Source organism: Protomyctophum bolini (genome assembly GCF_963924005.1).
Source record: "Protomyctophum bolini genome assembly, chromosome: 1".
Classification (NCBI taxonomy): Eukaryota; Metazoa; Chordata; class Actinopteri; order Myctophiformes; family Myctophidae; genus Protomyctophum; species Protomyctophum bolini.
Genome location: NC_137862.1, coordinates 10,323,542 through 10,337,978, shown reverse-complemented (window position 1 = coordinate 10,337,978; position 14,437 = coordinate 10,323,542). Strand labels below are relative to the sequence as shown.

The following is a 14,437-nucleotide window of genomic DNA, read 5'->3' as shown; positions in this document are numbered from 1 at the left end:
CACCAACACTGGTGACCCAGAGAATCCTGTGCCGATTCTCAGGCATCTGGCCTGAGGCACTGCCTGCGAGTTGGCTCTGCGTGCGCTTTTTCCAACTCTCACTGATTTATCCAGCTCACACGTCAATCACAGTCAGCAGCTCTCAGCCTGCACACACACGCACGTCTGTCTTGCGCACACGCGCACACACACACACACATACACACACACACACACACAGAGACACACAGGAATAGGCATGCAGGCTAAGGCGAGTGGCAATTTAATGCAAATAAATTATTTATAGGTCCAGCAAGCAAATCATGATGGTCTGTAGGTCACAATCACATTCCGATTTGAGGGGTTGTGTTTTGTATGACATTTTGGCCAGTAGTTTTATATCTATCTCAGCTTTTGCCTGATAGCACACATGCTAACAGTGCTGACCACAACGTTAGCAGCATTTGATGACAGCTTGCCATAGCAACGTACAGTGTGCGCAGACCTAACGTGAGCTTCTGGGACAGAAACTTGCGTTTTCATGACAGCAGCAGCTGCTGCACCATGTGATAGATACTGTGCTAAAGATGCTAAAGCAACACAAAACAACATCCACACGCAAAACAAACCAGGGACCAGGGTTGCCACATATCGTGGATGTGAGAGTGAAACAAGCAACCAGGTCTATAAAAATGTTAATAGGCCAGTTCAAAGTAGGTAAATCAGAAATGGTCCGGAAATTAGTCTTAAAATAATCAATTATAGTGTTGACTGTCACACTTTGTTGTCTAATGTTGTTTCAGAGCAGTGGAACTCAAACATTTCCATGTCAAGCACTACCAATAGATAAACAAGTCCAAAGTAGCTTATAATGATCAGACTTGGCAACACTGTCTCTAGGTTGAACGTTCGACTTTACAAGCTCACACATATGAAATATGTTTTTTTTAATCTTCAAACTGAGACATATTTGATGATAATACTGTTAGCACAGTCATCATACTCCAAGAGCATACAAATGGAACCAAATGGACCCTGATTTTCCCAGAGAGCAAATGGTATCAAATGGGGGTCTGTGGCCTAATGCATTTCAAACTGGGGCTTCTTGGTATTATATTCTCTGCATATCTTATCAACTTGGGGTGAATATTTCACCACAATACTTTACTGAATATTTCACAAGAATATAACACAAGAGTCAAATGTACGGTCAAATGTAATCACAATATAGGCTACAGATGTAAATATTTATGACACAGTAAAATGTCGAAAATTAGTGCTATCCCCCCCCCCCACACACACACACACACGACAGGCAAGGCTGTTGTTTGCATCGTTAGCAGGCAGCAGCTACCTTGCCACTGCTCTCTGTGACTGTAGTTGTTTCACCATGTTTGCGTATTTATGAGAAATAAAAAACACTTTCTGTTATTATAATAATTTATAACCCATCCGTTACTACATGTGCAGGGCACACTACTGAGTTTAAAAACACAGCTGAAACATGAAGTGGAGTCTGTCAACTCGCAATTTCCTTCTTCCCATATTGTGCTGCAATGTAACTAGGATTCGCCGGCCGAAGGCCGGCGAAATTCTAGTCATATAAACATTATTATTGGGTTATATGTTTACTGACTGCCATGATGTCATAATAGAGCTTATAGAGCAACAGGACAGACGATGACATGAATGTGAATGATAACAACATGAGGGATCAATCTCAATCAATCTCAAATCAATGCATGTGTTGTGTGCAGATCTATCCCCGTTTCCACCCATAAGGGCCGCTGTTGTTAACATGTAGCCTAGGCTACGGCATTAATGGTGGTGAAAAATGCATGATGATGATGATATGCAGCCCGCATCTCTGCCTGCCTGCCTGCCTGTCAGGCTCCAGTAGGGACAGTCAGAGCTGGTAGAATGATGCGCACAGGTTGGCACACGGTCCTAACTGTGCTCACTGTTTACGAAGGCCTTTGACCAAACACCAGGTTAGGGTACACTGTTTACCTCATAAACCAGGTTAGGGTACACTGTTTACCTCATAAACCATGCAGTTAGGGTACACTGTTTACCTCATAAACCAGGTTAGGGTACACTGTTTACCTCATAAACCAGATTAGGGTACACTGGTTAGTGTTTACCTCATAAACCAGATTAGGGTACAATGGTTAGTGTTTACCTCATAAACCAGATTAGGGTACACCGTTTACTGTACCTCATAAACCAGATTAGGGTACACTGTTTACTGTACCTCATAAACCAGATTAGGGTACACTGTTTACCTCATAAACCAGGTTAGGGTACACTGTTTATACCTCATAAACCAGGTTAGGGTACACTGGTTAGTGTTTAACTCATAAACCAGGTTGGCACTGTGTTCACTGTTTACCTCATATAAACCCGGGCGGACACGGTGGCATGCCCCGAGGTAATACTGTACGAAATTATTTGCATGTCGAGTTGATTTGCATGAAATTAGGGCTCCTATATGCTGTGGCATCACATGCATCATGCATGCATGTGTGAATTGGTTTGTTTGTGGTCGCAGCCAATCAAATGTTATCCTATTTGAATCAACTTGGGACTATTTGTTGGACTGTATATATGCAACCGACCTCTATAATGAAATAATCCCATATAATGTTCCATGAGGGATGGGGGGGCATGGCACTTAAATCAAACAAATCATTGTATTCATAAAATGAAAGCAGCGATACATTGTGCGTAAATGGTAAATGGTGCATGTATATATAGCGCCTTTATCCAAGGCGCTTTACATAGATTTCACACACACACACACACACACACACACACATTCATACACCTTTACATAGATTGTGCATTACATTCACCCATTCACACACACATTCACACACCTTTACATAGATTGTGCATTACATTCACCCATTCACACACACACACACATTCACACACCTTTACATAGATTGTGCATTACATTCACCGATTCACACACACACACACACACACACACACACACACACACACACACATTCACACACCTTTACATAGATTGTGCATTACATTCACCCATTCACACACACATTCACACACCTTTACATAGGTTGTGCATTACATTCACCCATTCACACACACACCTTTACATAGCTTACGCAGACGCAGACGTGGTATGTTAATGTTGCATTTCTTTGTCCTCTGTTTGTCTTTCTGGATTTATTGTATTATCGAGTATAAAGTATTCTGTCCACTCCTTCCCATCCACCCCTGGGCTCCCATGGGATGGAATGGAGCACTTGCTGTCTTATGTATAATGTTAATGTGGTCCACCCTTTGTAGCCTCGCTCCACAAATGCAGGCTTTATAGCCAGGGTCATCATTGTTTTGTTATTATTTTTGGTTTATTCTGTCTGTTATTTGTGTTGTGACTTGGGAGGCCAATGGGCACTGTAGGCCCATAACAGACTGCAAGCTATACTTCTAGTAGGCTAAATGATGTACTTTGAATGTGTTTCACTATGAGTCCCCAACTGCTGTTCTGTGTTCCCCTCTGCAGGACTGGAGCCCCGTTTGGGACCAGGTGGCGCCCCATGGCAGTGGTAACCCCCTTTCTGTTGTGCTTGATTTTAATGATTTGGTTTGATTTGTGGGGGACCCTGGGTCGCTCAGCCTGGTGCTGCCCTGGGCCGGTCAGCCTGGTGCTGCCCTGGGTCGCTCAGCCTGGTGCTGCCCTGGGTGGGTCAGCCTGGCGCTGCCCTCTCCCCCTTAGCACTGGTCCCTAGAGGCCCAGTATCGTTGGTTAACTCACTAGTTTTAAATACTTTTATTCCCAATGAATGCATTTGCCTTTTTAACGATGCTGATGATTTATGTTTAATTATAATAACCCGTTTGATTTTCTGCCTTTATTAATTTAAGTGTACAACGAACCTTGTGGAGAGTAATTCATGTTTCAGGTGGTTTACCATGGAGTATTTACTAAAACTATTTCCTAGGGTGCGATCCCCTAGGTGGCGTAGTAGGCTATTCTAATTCATATACCGCCACGCTAGTACAATAGATAAATTGTCTAAATAGTCTTGGATCAAGCATGGTGACCGTATTGCCCTGTGCACCATAGCCCCAGTGCCCACACTCATTGAAGACACAATAGAGCTTAATTGGCACAGACATTATTTTATTTAGCTAATTTCCATCCAAGCCCTGGTCTTCTCTGTAGCTGAATACTGTGTCACAGTTCCCCAGACCAGACTAGTATGCTCTGGTGGAGGAGTCCTCATGTCAAAAACACACATGAGCTTGTACATTGTCTATTTTCAGCATGCACCCAAGTGTAAACCAAGTGCACCCATGGTTCCATTCGTACACTCTCTGAGGCATGGCTTGTCCTTCGTTGCAAATAAAACATTTGAGAACCAGTACCACTAGTAGCCTACTAGTGGACACAGATAGAATACACTGATTTACTCTGACACTATGGCATAATAGTGTCAGAGTAAATCAGTGTATGCATTCTGAAGAAAGCCTGCATACTTGACATTCAGAAATTGGGTCTTGGGTGCCACGAACAAGGCCAAGACACATTTGTACGGACATGCTGGTGACCCCTGAACATAATCCCTCCATCGCCGTCGGCCATTCTGGCCTGGCTGGCATAATTAACAGACATCTATACTAGAGGAAGAGTGAAATAGAAAGCTGTGAGTCAGACAGAGTTCTATTCAGTTGCTACCGGGAAGCTCAGGAACTGTGAACTCCCCTGGTCCCTAAACTGTGAACTCCCATCCGCCGGCCTGCACACGCACACGCACACGCGCATGCGCGCACGCACACGCGCATGCGCGCACGCACACGCACACACACAATTATTCATTTTGGCTAAAGTGGAGAAGTGATCCAGTAGAACTAAATGTCAGGGAGGGACTAGTGGAGAAGAGATCCAGTAGAACTAAATGTTAGGGAGGGACTAGTGGAGAAGAGATCCAGTAGAACTAAATGTCAGGGAAGGACTAGTGGAGAATAGATCCAGTAGAACTAAATGTTAGGGAGGGACTAGTGGAGAAGAGATCCAGTAGAACTAAATGTTAGGGAGGGACTAGTGGAGAAGAGATCCAGTAGAACTAAATGTCAGGGAGGGACTAGTGGAGAAGAGATCCAGTAGAACTAAATGTCAGGGAGGGACTAGTGGAGAAGAGATCCAGTAGAACTAAATGTTAGGGAGGGACTAGTGGAGAAGAGATCCAGTAGAACTAAATGTTAGGGAGGGACTAGTGGAGAAGAGATCCAGTAGAACTAAACGTTAGGGAGGGACTAGTGGAGAAGAGATCCAGTAGAACTAAATGTCAGGGAGGGACTAGTGGAGAAGAGATCCAGTAGAACTAAATGTCAGGGAGGGACTAGTGGAGAAGAGATCCAGTAGAACTAAACGTTAGGGAGGGACTAGTGGAGAAGAGATCCAGTAGAACTAAAACACGAGTCATTTTATGCTTGGTTGTGTGCAGGTGTCACTCTCCGAAAAGCAGCGACACGTTGTGAGCTTGTAGATCTGTTATTTTCGGCACACAGCTGAGTATGATAAATCAATAAAAGAAAGAAGAAAGAAGTCTGCACACAGGCTCTGCTCCAGTGGTGTTTTGTTTTATTTAAAACCCCATTGGAGCAGAGCCTGTGTGCGGGCTTCTTTCTTCTTTCATGTACCGACCTTTAGTCCAGCACCAGCCAGGAACTGGATGTGCGCAAGCCACCTGCTTTTTAAACTATAATAAATCAATACACACTGCTTATTTCAAACTTGCAACAAATACAGGTTTGTATTGTATTGTATTGATTGATTTGCTTTTAAAATTAATTGACACTTTCTGTGCTGTTTCAGGGACCACCACAGACCTTTGGTGATTTCCCGAACAATGGACACACACTGTTCTATTCATTTATTGGACCATGTTGTTCAAAGTGAATAGAACAGTGGTAGGAACAACTGAACTTGTACTGCTATATAACATAACAGTGACAAAATAAACTATTAAGGGAAAAGAAACTGACATGAGATGCAGAAAGCAAAGGCAACAATATAATGAGGGAAAAATATGAAACATGAATCAAGATGAGCCTCAGACAGAAAATAAATGTTCTGATTCCTTCTCCCCAACGATGAACTCAACAACACAACGGAATGGATTCTATTCTTCGTCTGTCAACGTGTTGTTGGTTTACTCAAACACAAGCAAGCTGTTCACATTTGATAAAAGACATCAGATCACAAACGCCTGCTTTAATAGTTAATATGCAAATCTGTCCGAAAAGCCATGACTTATTCTTTTTTTTTTATGTTATCTTTTTGTGGCTTTCGCCTTTATTTATATATATATATATATATATATATATTATATATATATATTATATATTTATATTTTTTATGGAGGGACAGACAGTAGGCTGACAGGAAATGGGGAGAGATGGGGGGGTGACAAGCAGTGAAAGGCCGTCGGGATCGGGAGTCCAACCCGCGGCACACTGCCAGACTGGATTACCAGCCAAGGTGCCTGGACCGCTGAGCCACGGCCCAGGCCGCCATGAATTATTCTGAGATGGAATAACGTAACTGAAGTAGGAAGAGTTATTCTGATGAGTGGTCCGGAAGAGAATTTTCCACTCATTTTTCCCATAGACGTTTCAGAAAGTATTTATTTAAAGACATTTAAGACTCAGACAGAGACAACTCGGATGGTGACAAATTATGATAATAAACACCATTTTTTGGGCCGAACAAATAATTAGAAAGAAGAAAAACAGTGTTGTACCCTGCCCTTTTTTTCTGTAGGCCAGGTGTAGCTGTAGGCCAGGTGTAGCTGAAGGCCAGGTGTGATGACCCCTGGTCAGGACGCAGAAGTGTAACTTGTTGTTGGATGAAGTTTTTAAGGTACTCTAGCTGCTAGAGTACCTTAAAAACTTCATCAGTCTAGCAGCCTGACCTGGCCTGGGTGAGCCCCCCCCCCCCCTCCCAGAGTGTTGTGTTTACAATCCTCTCCACCTGGACCACATCCATGGTCAGGCTGACCCAGTTCGCTCACCTCACCTCGCCTCGTCTCGCCTCGCCTCGGACGACACTTTGGGGGCATGAGAAACAATGAGCTAAGTGTTGCTGTGGTGAAGGCAGCATCATGTGCTCAAAATAGACCAAATTATGTTTCCGACCTCGACTGTAGAAGAATTATATGCACTCAATATGTACAGAGCTTAATAGGTCAATAGTAACAACTAGTGATGCACCGAATATTAGTCTGCAGAAAATGGCTAAAAATGCATTTTTGGCCTATTCGGTTTCGGCCCGAATAGGCAGAAAGAATATCACTGAATAGTGTTATAGTATGAATAGTGTAATTAATGCATTCAAAAGAGTTGAATAAATGTTTTATTTAACCTTTGGGCTGATCAAATAATTTATAAGAAGAAAAACAAAACAAATAGTGTTGTCTCCTGCCTTTATTTTCTTCTAATGATTTGATCGGCCCAAAATATTGTGTTCATTGTCATGATTTGTCACGATCCGAGTTGGCTTTGTCCGCGGCGTAACAGTCTTTAAATAAATACTTTTTGAAAAGCCTATGGAGAAAATGAATGGAGAATCACTTCATGGGCCACTCACCGTTCTGAAAGGGGGCGGAACTGCGACACTATGTAGGTCAAGCTTTCTTCACTGCTAACGTGCCTATAAGGATGGGAGAGAGGAGTTACAGAAGAATAACGTATTGCACCTATTGTGATATAAATTATATTGAGAATGAGTTCCATTTTCTTTTCTATTGCCCGTTGTATCATGAGCTACGTCAAAAGTTATTTAACAGATGTAAAAATATAGATCTGATGTGGTTAAGTGATGCAGAGCGACAGATGGATTTGCGAACAGAAGATATTTGCATTAGCAGGATATATAGAGAAAGCTTGGGACATTTATACTTATATGTGATGTATTTTATTTTATTGCTTATTTCAGTTTTTGTTTTATCAAATACTTGGTTTAACTTCTGTGTGGGAAGTGAACGTGATATTGTTTATTTATGTTGTTGGTGTCTTATAACCCCGTAAGGGATCTTTACTACAAGACAAGAAAATAAAAATGCATTCATTCATGCACAATCTATGTAAAGCGCCTTGGATAAAGGCGCTATATAAAATGCACCATTTACCATTAGGAAAGACAATGATCACAGATAGGTTCATGCATTCTTTATTCTATGAGCATTTAAAACATCCATCAACTGTCGCCTCGCAGCAACAGAACGGGTTTATGTTATGGTACATTTAAGGCTTTGAATCAATCTGTGTAAAACACACCTAATACCAAAACATCTGATCCTAGTAGCTTATGTCTATTTTCTTTCTGCGCTTCATTTGCATATTGTGATTCCAGTGTTAAAAATCAAGTAGTCTTAAAGAGTGTTCATATATTATACTGTAGCAGATCTAGACTGTATTAACATTACATACATGGTCATCTTACGGTATGTCTGAGCAGATCTAGACTGTATTAACATTACATACATGGTCATCTTACGGTATGTCTGAGCAGATCTAGACTGTATTAACATTACATACATGGTCATCTTACTGTAATGTCTGAGCAGATCTAGACTGTATTAACATCACGTACATGATCATCTTACAAACCAGCATTGAATTCTATCAACGTTTAAACTGGAAAAACCTGGTAAAAATGTCAGTATCAAAACAATGAGAATATACGACTAAAGCAGGGATGGGTTTCTTCTTTCATTTCCTTTAAAAAAAACAAAAACAGGAACTAGCGTCAAATACGTTATTAGAGAGAGAGAGAGAGAGAGAGAGAGAGAGGGGGGACTCGTCTTCCAAAATGTTGGCCCAACAATTCAGCCAGGATTACGTAACAGTGGATCCTTGCTTTGACAACAAACAAAAAAAAGTAAAAATTGCAAAAAGACCAAAAAAACAAACTAAAGGAGGATGGCTACACCTCCAAACGCGCATCATCACCTCACAGCAATACACAGACAGACAGGCAGACAGACCTAACGTTTAGCACAAGTTAATATCCTTCGGATAACATGATCTCCTTCTTTGTAGTGTCTCCTTCAATACGACACACCGCCCCACACACACTTCATCAGTTCTTCAATACGACGCACCCCCCTCCCCCCCCCCCCCACACACACAGTTCACTTCAGCCCCCCCCCCGCACACACATACATTTCATCAGTTCTTCAGAACGACACACACATTTCATAAACAACAGGCGATGACGTCCATAAATGTCCACCAGGATGGAGTGAGTGAATTACATGCGTTCGTCATTTAGTTCCAAAGCCCCCCCCCCCCCCCCTTCTGTCAGTGTTTGCTGAGGGGGAGTCAAGGACTGGCACAGGAGGAACCTAATCATAATCAGGACAGGTCCTTCAGTAGACATTTACATTTTGAGTCCTTCACACGACGCTCCTCCACTAAACACAGAGAGATCAAAGTTATTGTGATGCCATTAAACAGTACCTCACTATGGTTCCCCCCCACCCACCCCCCCACCACCACCAACTGTCTCTTTGTTTTCACAGTGATCGATTGACTGACCAATAACTCCTCTCAACAAATAGCAGCAGTTTAGCGCGGGGGTCCCCGCGCACAGGAGGAATGTCTTTTTGGGGTGAAATGTTTTCAAGTCTTTAAGGCGTTGTTCGTCCTTTAGTGTGAGATGACCGATAAGAACAACACGCCCCAAACGCCAACCACGCAACAACAGCACGCAACAGTCACGTGACCTGATGCAGCGGTCACATGACCCGATGCAACGGTCACGTGACAGGTTGCAACGGGTTTAGTTTAGGAATTTTATATTAGGACCAACGGATAGAAGCACCAGGACACGCAAAACGCGCACACGCAGCACCGAGCTGTCTGGAGTCAGTTTACAGTACGAGAGTCAAACAGTTACTGATCCATACAGACATCAAGTAACGTTATTTACCACAGAACCTCCAGTTTGACATAGAGCGCACGCACACACACACAAACACGTGCGCACGTGTGGACACACACATGCGCACATTCTCCCTTCAAAGAAAAACATGGAATGCCCCGACAAAAAAGAAAAGAAAAAAAAAGACAAGCAATTTAAGTCCAACACATACAGTACATGAATCAGAAGTTGGGAAATGATTACCTGAAAATACATTTGTTTTTTTTCAACCCTGAATGTGAACTTAAAAAATACAGAAAACAAAAAACTTCAATAGTGTTATCAATGTTTCTTCAACTGGTATAAAATACAAAAACAAAAAAAGTCATCATCATAACAATAATAATAATAAAAGAGAATTTAACCTTTCGCCTCTGAAGATGAAAGAAATAAACGATTGAGCGTGAGATACAGAGACAGAACTGTTGGATTAGGTGGCCTAATGAGAGAGAGAGAGGATAGATGGAGAGATATAGAGACAGAGAGAGGATAGATAGAGATAGAGAGACAGAGATAGAGGATAGATGGAGAGAGATGCAGAGGATAAATATAGGTGGATAAGAGGAGAAAGTAGAGAGATTTTCTAAAAAAAACACTGGCTGGCTCCTCCTCCTCCCTGGGGAGGGGCTGTACCCCCAGCCTGGCCCCCAGCCTGCATGGCTATTGGCTACATCTCAAATGACCAATAATAGCAACAGAAAACAGATCTTGAGTGAGTGGCATGGATCAGGCCCTACCTCTCCAGGTAGTGCCCCCTCCCTCCCTCCCTCCTTCCTCCCTCCTTCCTCCCTCCCTCCCTCGCTCCTTCCTCCCTCCCTCCCACCCTCGCTCCTTCCTCCCTCCCTCGCTCGCTCCTTCCTCCCTCCCTCCCTCCCTCCCTCCCTCCCTCCTTCCTCCCTCCCTCCCTCCCCCCACACGAGGAGGAGGGGGGCAGCTCGAAGGAGATGAACCTCTTCAGTCTCTCCAGGTAGTGCCCCGCCTCCCTCCCTCCCCCCCCCCCTCTCAGGAGGAGGAGGAGGGGGCCAGCTCGAAGGAGATGAACCTCTTCAGTCTCTCCAGGTATTGGGCGTAGAGCTCGATGTCGTTATGCCCCGCCCCCTCCACCCACAGCGGCTCCACGGCGCGCGGGCAGCGCTCGTACATGGCCAGGCCGTGGGAGAAGTCGATGACCTCGTCCTCCGTCCCGTGGATGACCAGCACGGGAGACGCCACCTTGGACACCTTGTCGATGCTGGAGGAGAATAACGGGATTAGAAGTTTTGTTTTTTGTGAGGGTAGGTACCCTCACAAAAAACATGCAGTAATCCTGGTCTCTAAACTGCCTCCCCCTGGCCAGCCGGGGCGCCTGATGGAGGGGAAAGGAACTGGTTGGAATAACGTGTTCCTTCCACGCGCTACGTCCAACCAGGGAAACTCCCCCCTGTCAGGTGCAAAGGAGCAACTTGGACACTCAGGCATGAAGGAAGCTCCGTCCGTTGCTCTCCCCAGGTTGGTGGAGGGTGTGTAGAGCCCAGGATCACATTAGATGATTGACACAGGGGTGAAAAATGGGTTACAAAATCGTGGGATAAAAAATATATTAAAAAAATAAATATATATAGGTAATCAGGTAAATTTACAGTTGATTTTGTGAACAAAAAAATACATATTTTGGCGAGCCTTGATGGAATTGTAATGGCTGACTTTACACTGTTGAATGCTAAAAAAGCTGGTAGATCTGTTCTCAGAGACTAAGCGCAAACATCACATATCTTGTCTTTTAGTTCTACAGGATCTCTTCTAAAAACCGCACCAATGCAACTATACTAGTTAATGTGTCCTTTCTTTGCGCAAGAGTTTCTATGAAGACAAAATATGAGCTCCATATTAAAAGCTTAATTTGAAAACCTCAATGGAGGAATTGGGGTGGGGGGGCAGTCAAGAGTTTTTTTATGATGCCATAAAAATAAGACACACTTTCAAAGCTTCATTTGGAAATGAAAGAAAGTGTGTGTGTGTGTGTGTGTGTGTGTGTGTGTGTACACAGCCGTGCAAGGCAGTGAAGTACTTGCAAAGCATGATTTTGATGACAGATGCATTTGGCCAGAGAATTGTGGCTTCCATGTAAGGTTAGGATTAGGGTGACGGACTATTGCGTTTATTGTGTCTGTTAGGACAAAGATATGCACCCTTCTCAAAGATGGCAGAAACACAGAGAGAGAGAGAGAGAGCAGTTTCCTTTGCTTATACATGTATGTATCCATAGCACTCACAAAATTAGCTCTGCCTTTAGGGGATGTGCGGCGTTTGGAAGGAAACAGTACACACACACACTACAGCAGTGGCTTTAAATGGGGCTAAATTATGATCTCTTTCTTGATGGCTCAGCGGAAAAGACGCCAGCCCTCTCTATGCAGACTACGTAACCCCCCCCCCCCCCACCCCCCCCATGCATACTAATTTACGAATTCACTGCTAATCGCCCCGGCCCTTAACCAGTGGAGCTGCTGAGTCCCGCCGGTACACAGTACCCTGCCATTCAGATGGAGATAAGCGGGAGGATTAGTGCTGGGTAGGGGTGTAACATAATGGGACTCTTTTGGGACTCTTTTTGACACAGAGAGACAGAGACAGTCATGGCGGCAAGACAGGAGAAAACCTGATTTTATTTTATTTTTTTAAATCCAAAATGAGTTGCACAGACAGACTCTTCACATACTAGAGCATCTCTGAAACAAGTGTCAGAGCTGAAATCGACATATAAATAAATATTAAATAATTGCATAAACATGTAGCTAGGTGTAATTTCTCTGCAAACGTGATTCGGTATAAGAGAGGCTTGTTTTACGCCAGCTAACGTAGCCCGTGTGTCAAACGCATGTGTGTGCAGAATGCAAGGCACAGTCCTCAACTGTCCCTCTCACTCTGCTTTAAAAACGGGAGCGCAGCATGATGGCACGCACGTCTCCCTCTAAAGCCTCTATGATGTCTATTCTCCTCATCACCCCCCCCTGCGTGTCCATCAATCATCTCCACAGACTGTCAGCCTCTGGCTTCACATCAACGATCTGCTTCTGTTAAATTAGAACAAAACACAAACTCTCAGGCTCAAGGGCCTGTCGAGCATGTCGCCGCATATTAAGGCAACATTTCTTTCACATTTTTCATTCGTTTCCTGAGGCCTCATGGAACAGGAAGGAAAATGTTCCTTTTTCCGTGGCCGGAAGAACAGCATAATTATGCACACGTCAACCCAAGAACGGTGATATGTGTACGGAACCAAATCTGGTGCCCAAACGCCGAATTAGAATCTACTTTCGGGGGGAGCCTGTCGCACGCTGTCGAGGGGGGGGGGGGGGGGGGGGGGGTGAGGGAGGGAGAGCAGTAGATTAACAGCCATGTCGTCCCCAGTTGCAACCTCAGGCCTACGCTCCACCCTACCATGTAATCAATGATAGTCTTTCTGGTAGCCAATTTGACAGCTGCTAGCCAATTTGACAGCTGCTAGCCGGGAGGCGATACTACAAACCAGCGCTGATTCAACGCAGTGGGCCTTGTCTGTAAGTGTCGTCCTGACCCTGACCTCATGACTGATCCCAATCCCCTCCTTCTGTGCTGCTCAAAATATAAACTTCATTGATCATTCTAATCTATTTTGGACCGTGATGGTCTTCATCTGGGCCGCCACATGCTGTCCCAAAACATCCGGCAGTCCGTACAGCACAGCCGAGTGAAACCACCACCCCGCCCCCTCCACTCTGGCTTCAATGTCCCCCCCTGTCTAGTGAAAGTCAACACGCTCCCCCCAGCGAGTCTACCGCCCCCTTGTGGAACAGTGTTCATATTCCCAGGCCTCGCTCCATTTGCCCCTCAAATAGCCATAATATGCCATTCCCCATGACCGAAGTAATCATTTTTAACCATGACCGTAGCTTGATCCCCTCAGTGCCAACATCCGGTCTTCAGTTAGGAGCCTTGGTGACACGTTTGACAGTAACCTCAGATTTGACAAGCAGATTAGCTCTGTGGTCAAGGCTAGTTTCTTTCAGTTAAGGCTTCTGGCTAAAGGCATCGATCAGTGAGCTATTAGACGTCTACAGCTTGTGCAGAACGCCACCGCTCGCCTCCTCACCAGCACAAATAGGCGGGACAATATCACCCCAGTCCTCGCCTCCCTTGGGTCTGGGAGCTGGGTCTGCATAGCGGCCAGGAGGCGGGCCATGTATGCATATGCGTGTGTGTGTGTGTGTGTGTGTGTGTGTGTGTGTGTGTGTGTGTGTGAGAGAGAGTGCACTCTCACCACAACAAACACCGCTAAGGCATCATCCATGCATCACAACCAAAACAAACAAACAACGCTAGGACTAGCTTTGACGGTTGCAACATTTCGTGACTGTGAAAGAGAAACAAGCAACCAGGTCTATGAAAATGTCAGAAAATCCGAAAGTCAGAAAATAAGTCTAAAATAAGCAACTATAGTGCCGACTGTCAAACATCATTGTCCAATTGCAGTGAGAT

At 44.3% G+C, this 14,437-nt stretch overlaps 1 protein-coding gene across 1 annotated transcript in view; it reads right to left on the bottom strand.

Annotated features, from left to right (window-relative positions):
• Window positions 1–10,942: 10,942 nt before the first annotated feature.
• abhd17c (abhydrolase domain containing 17C, depalmitoylase) overlaps window positions 10,943–14,437 on the bottom strand; it is a gene marked incomplete at its 3' end in the record, with an annotated part of 43,238 nt that continues 39,743 nt past the window's right edge. The window contains exon 4 of the mRNA XM_080762880.1: window positions 10,943–11,171. Coding sequence (XP_080619006.1) covers window positions 10,943–11,171 — 229 coding nt within the window. The remainder of the gene's footprint in view (window positions 11,172–14,437) is intronic.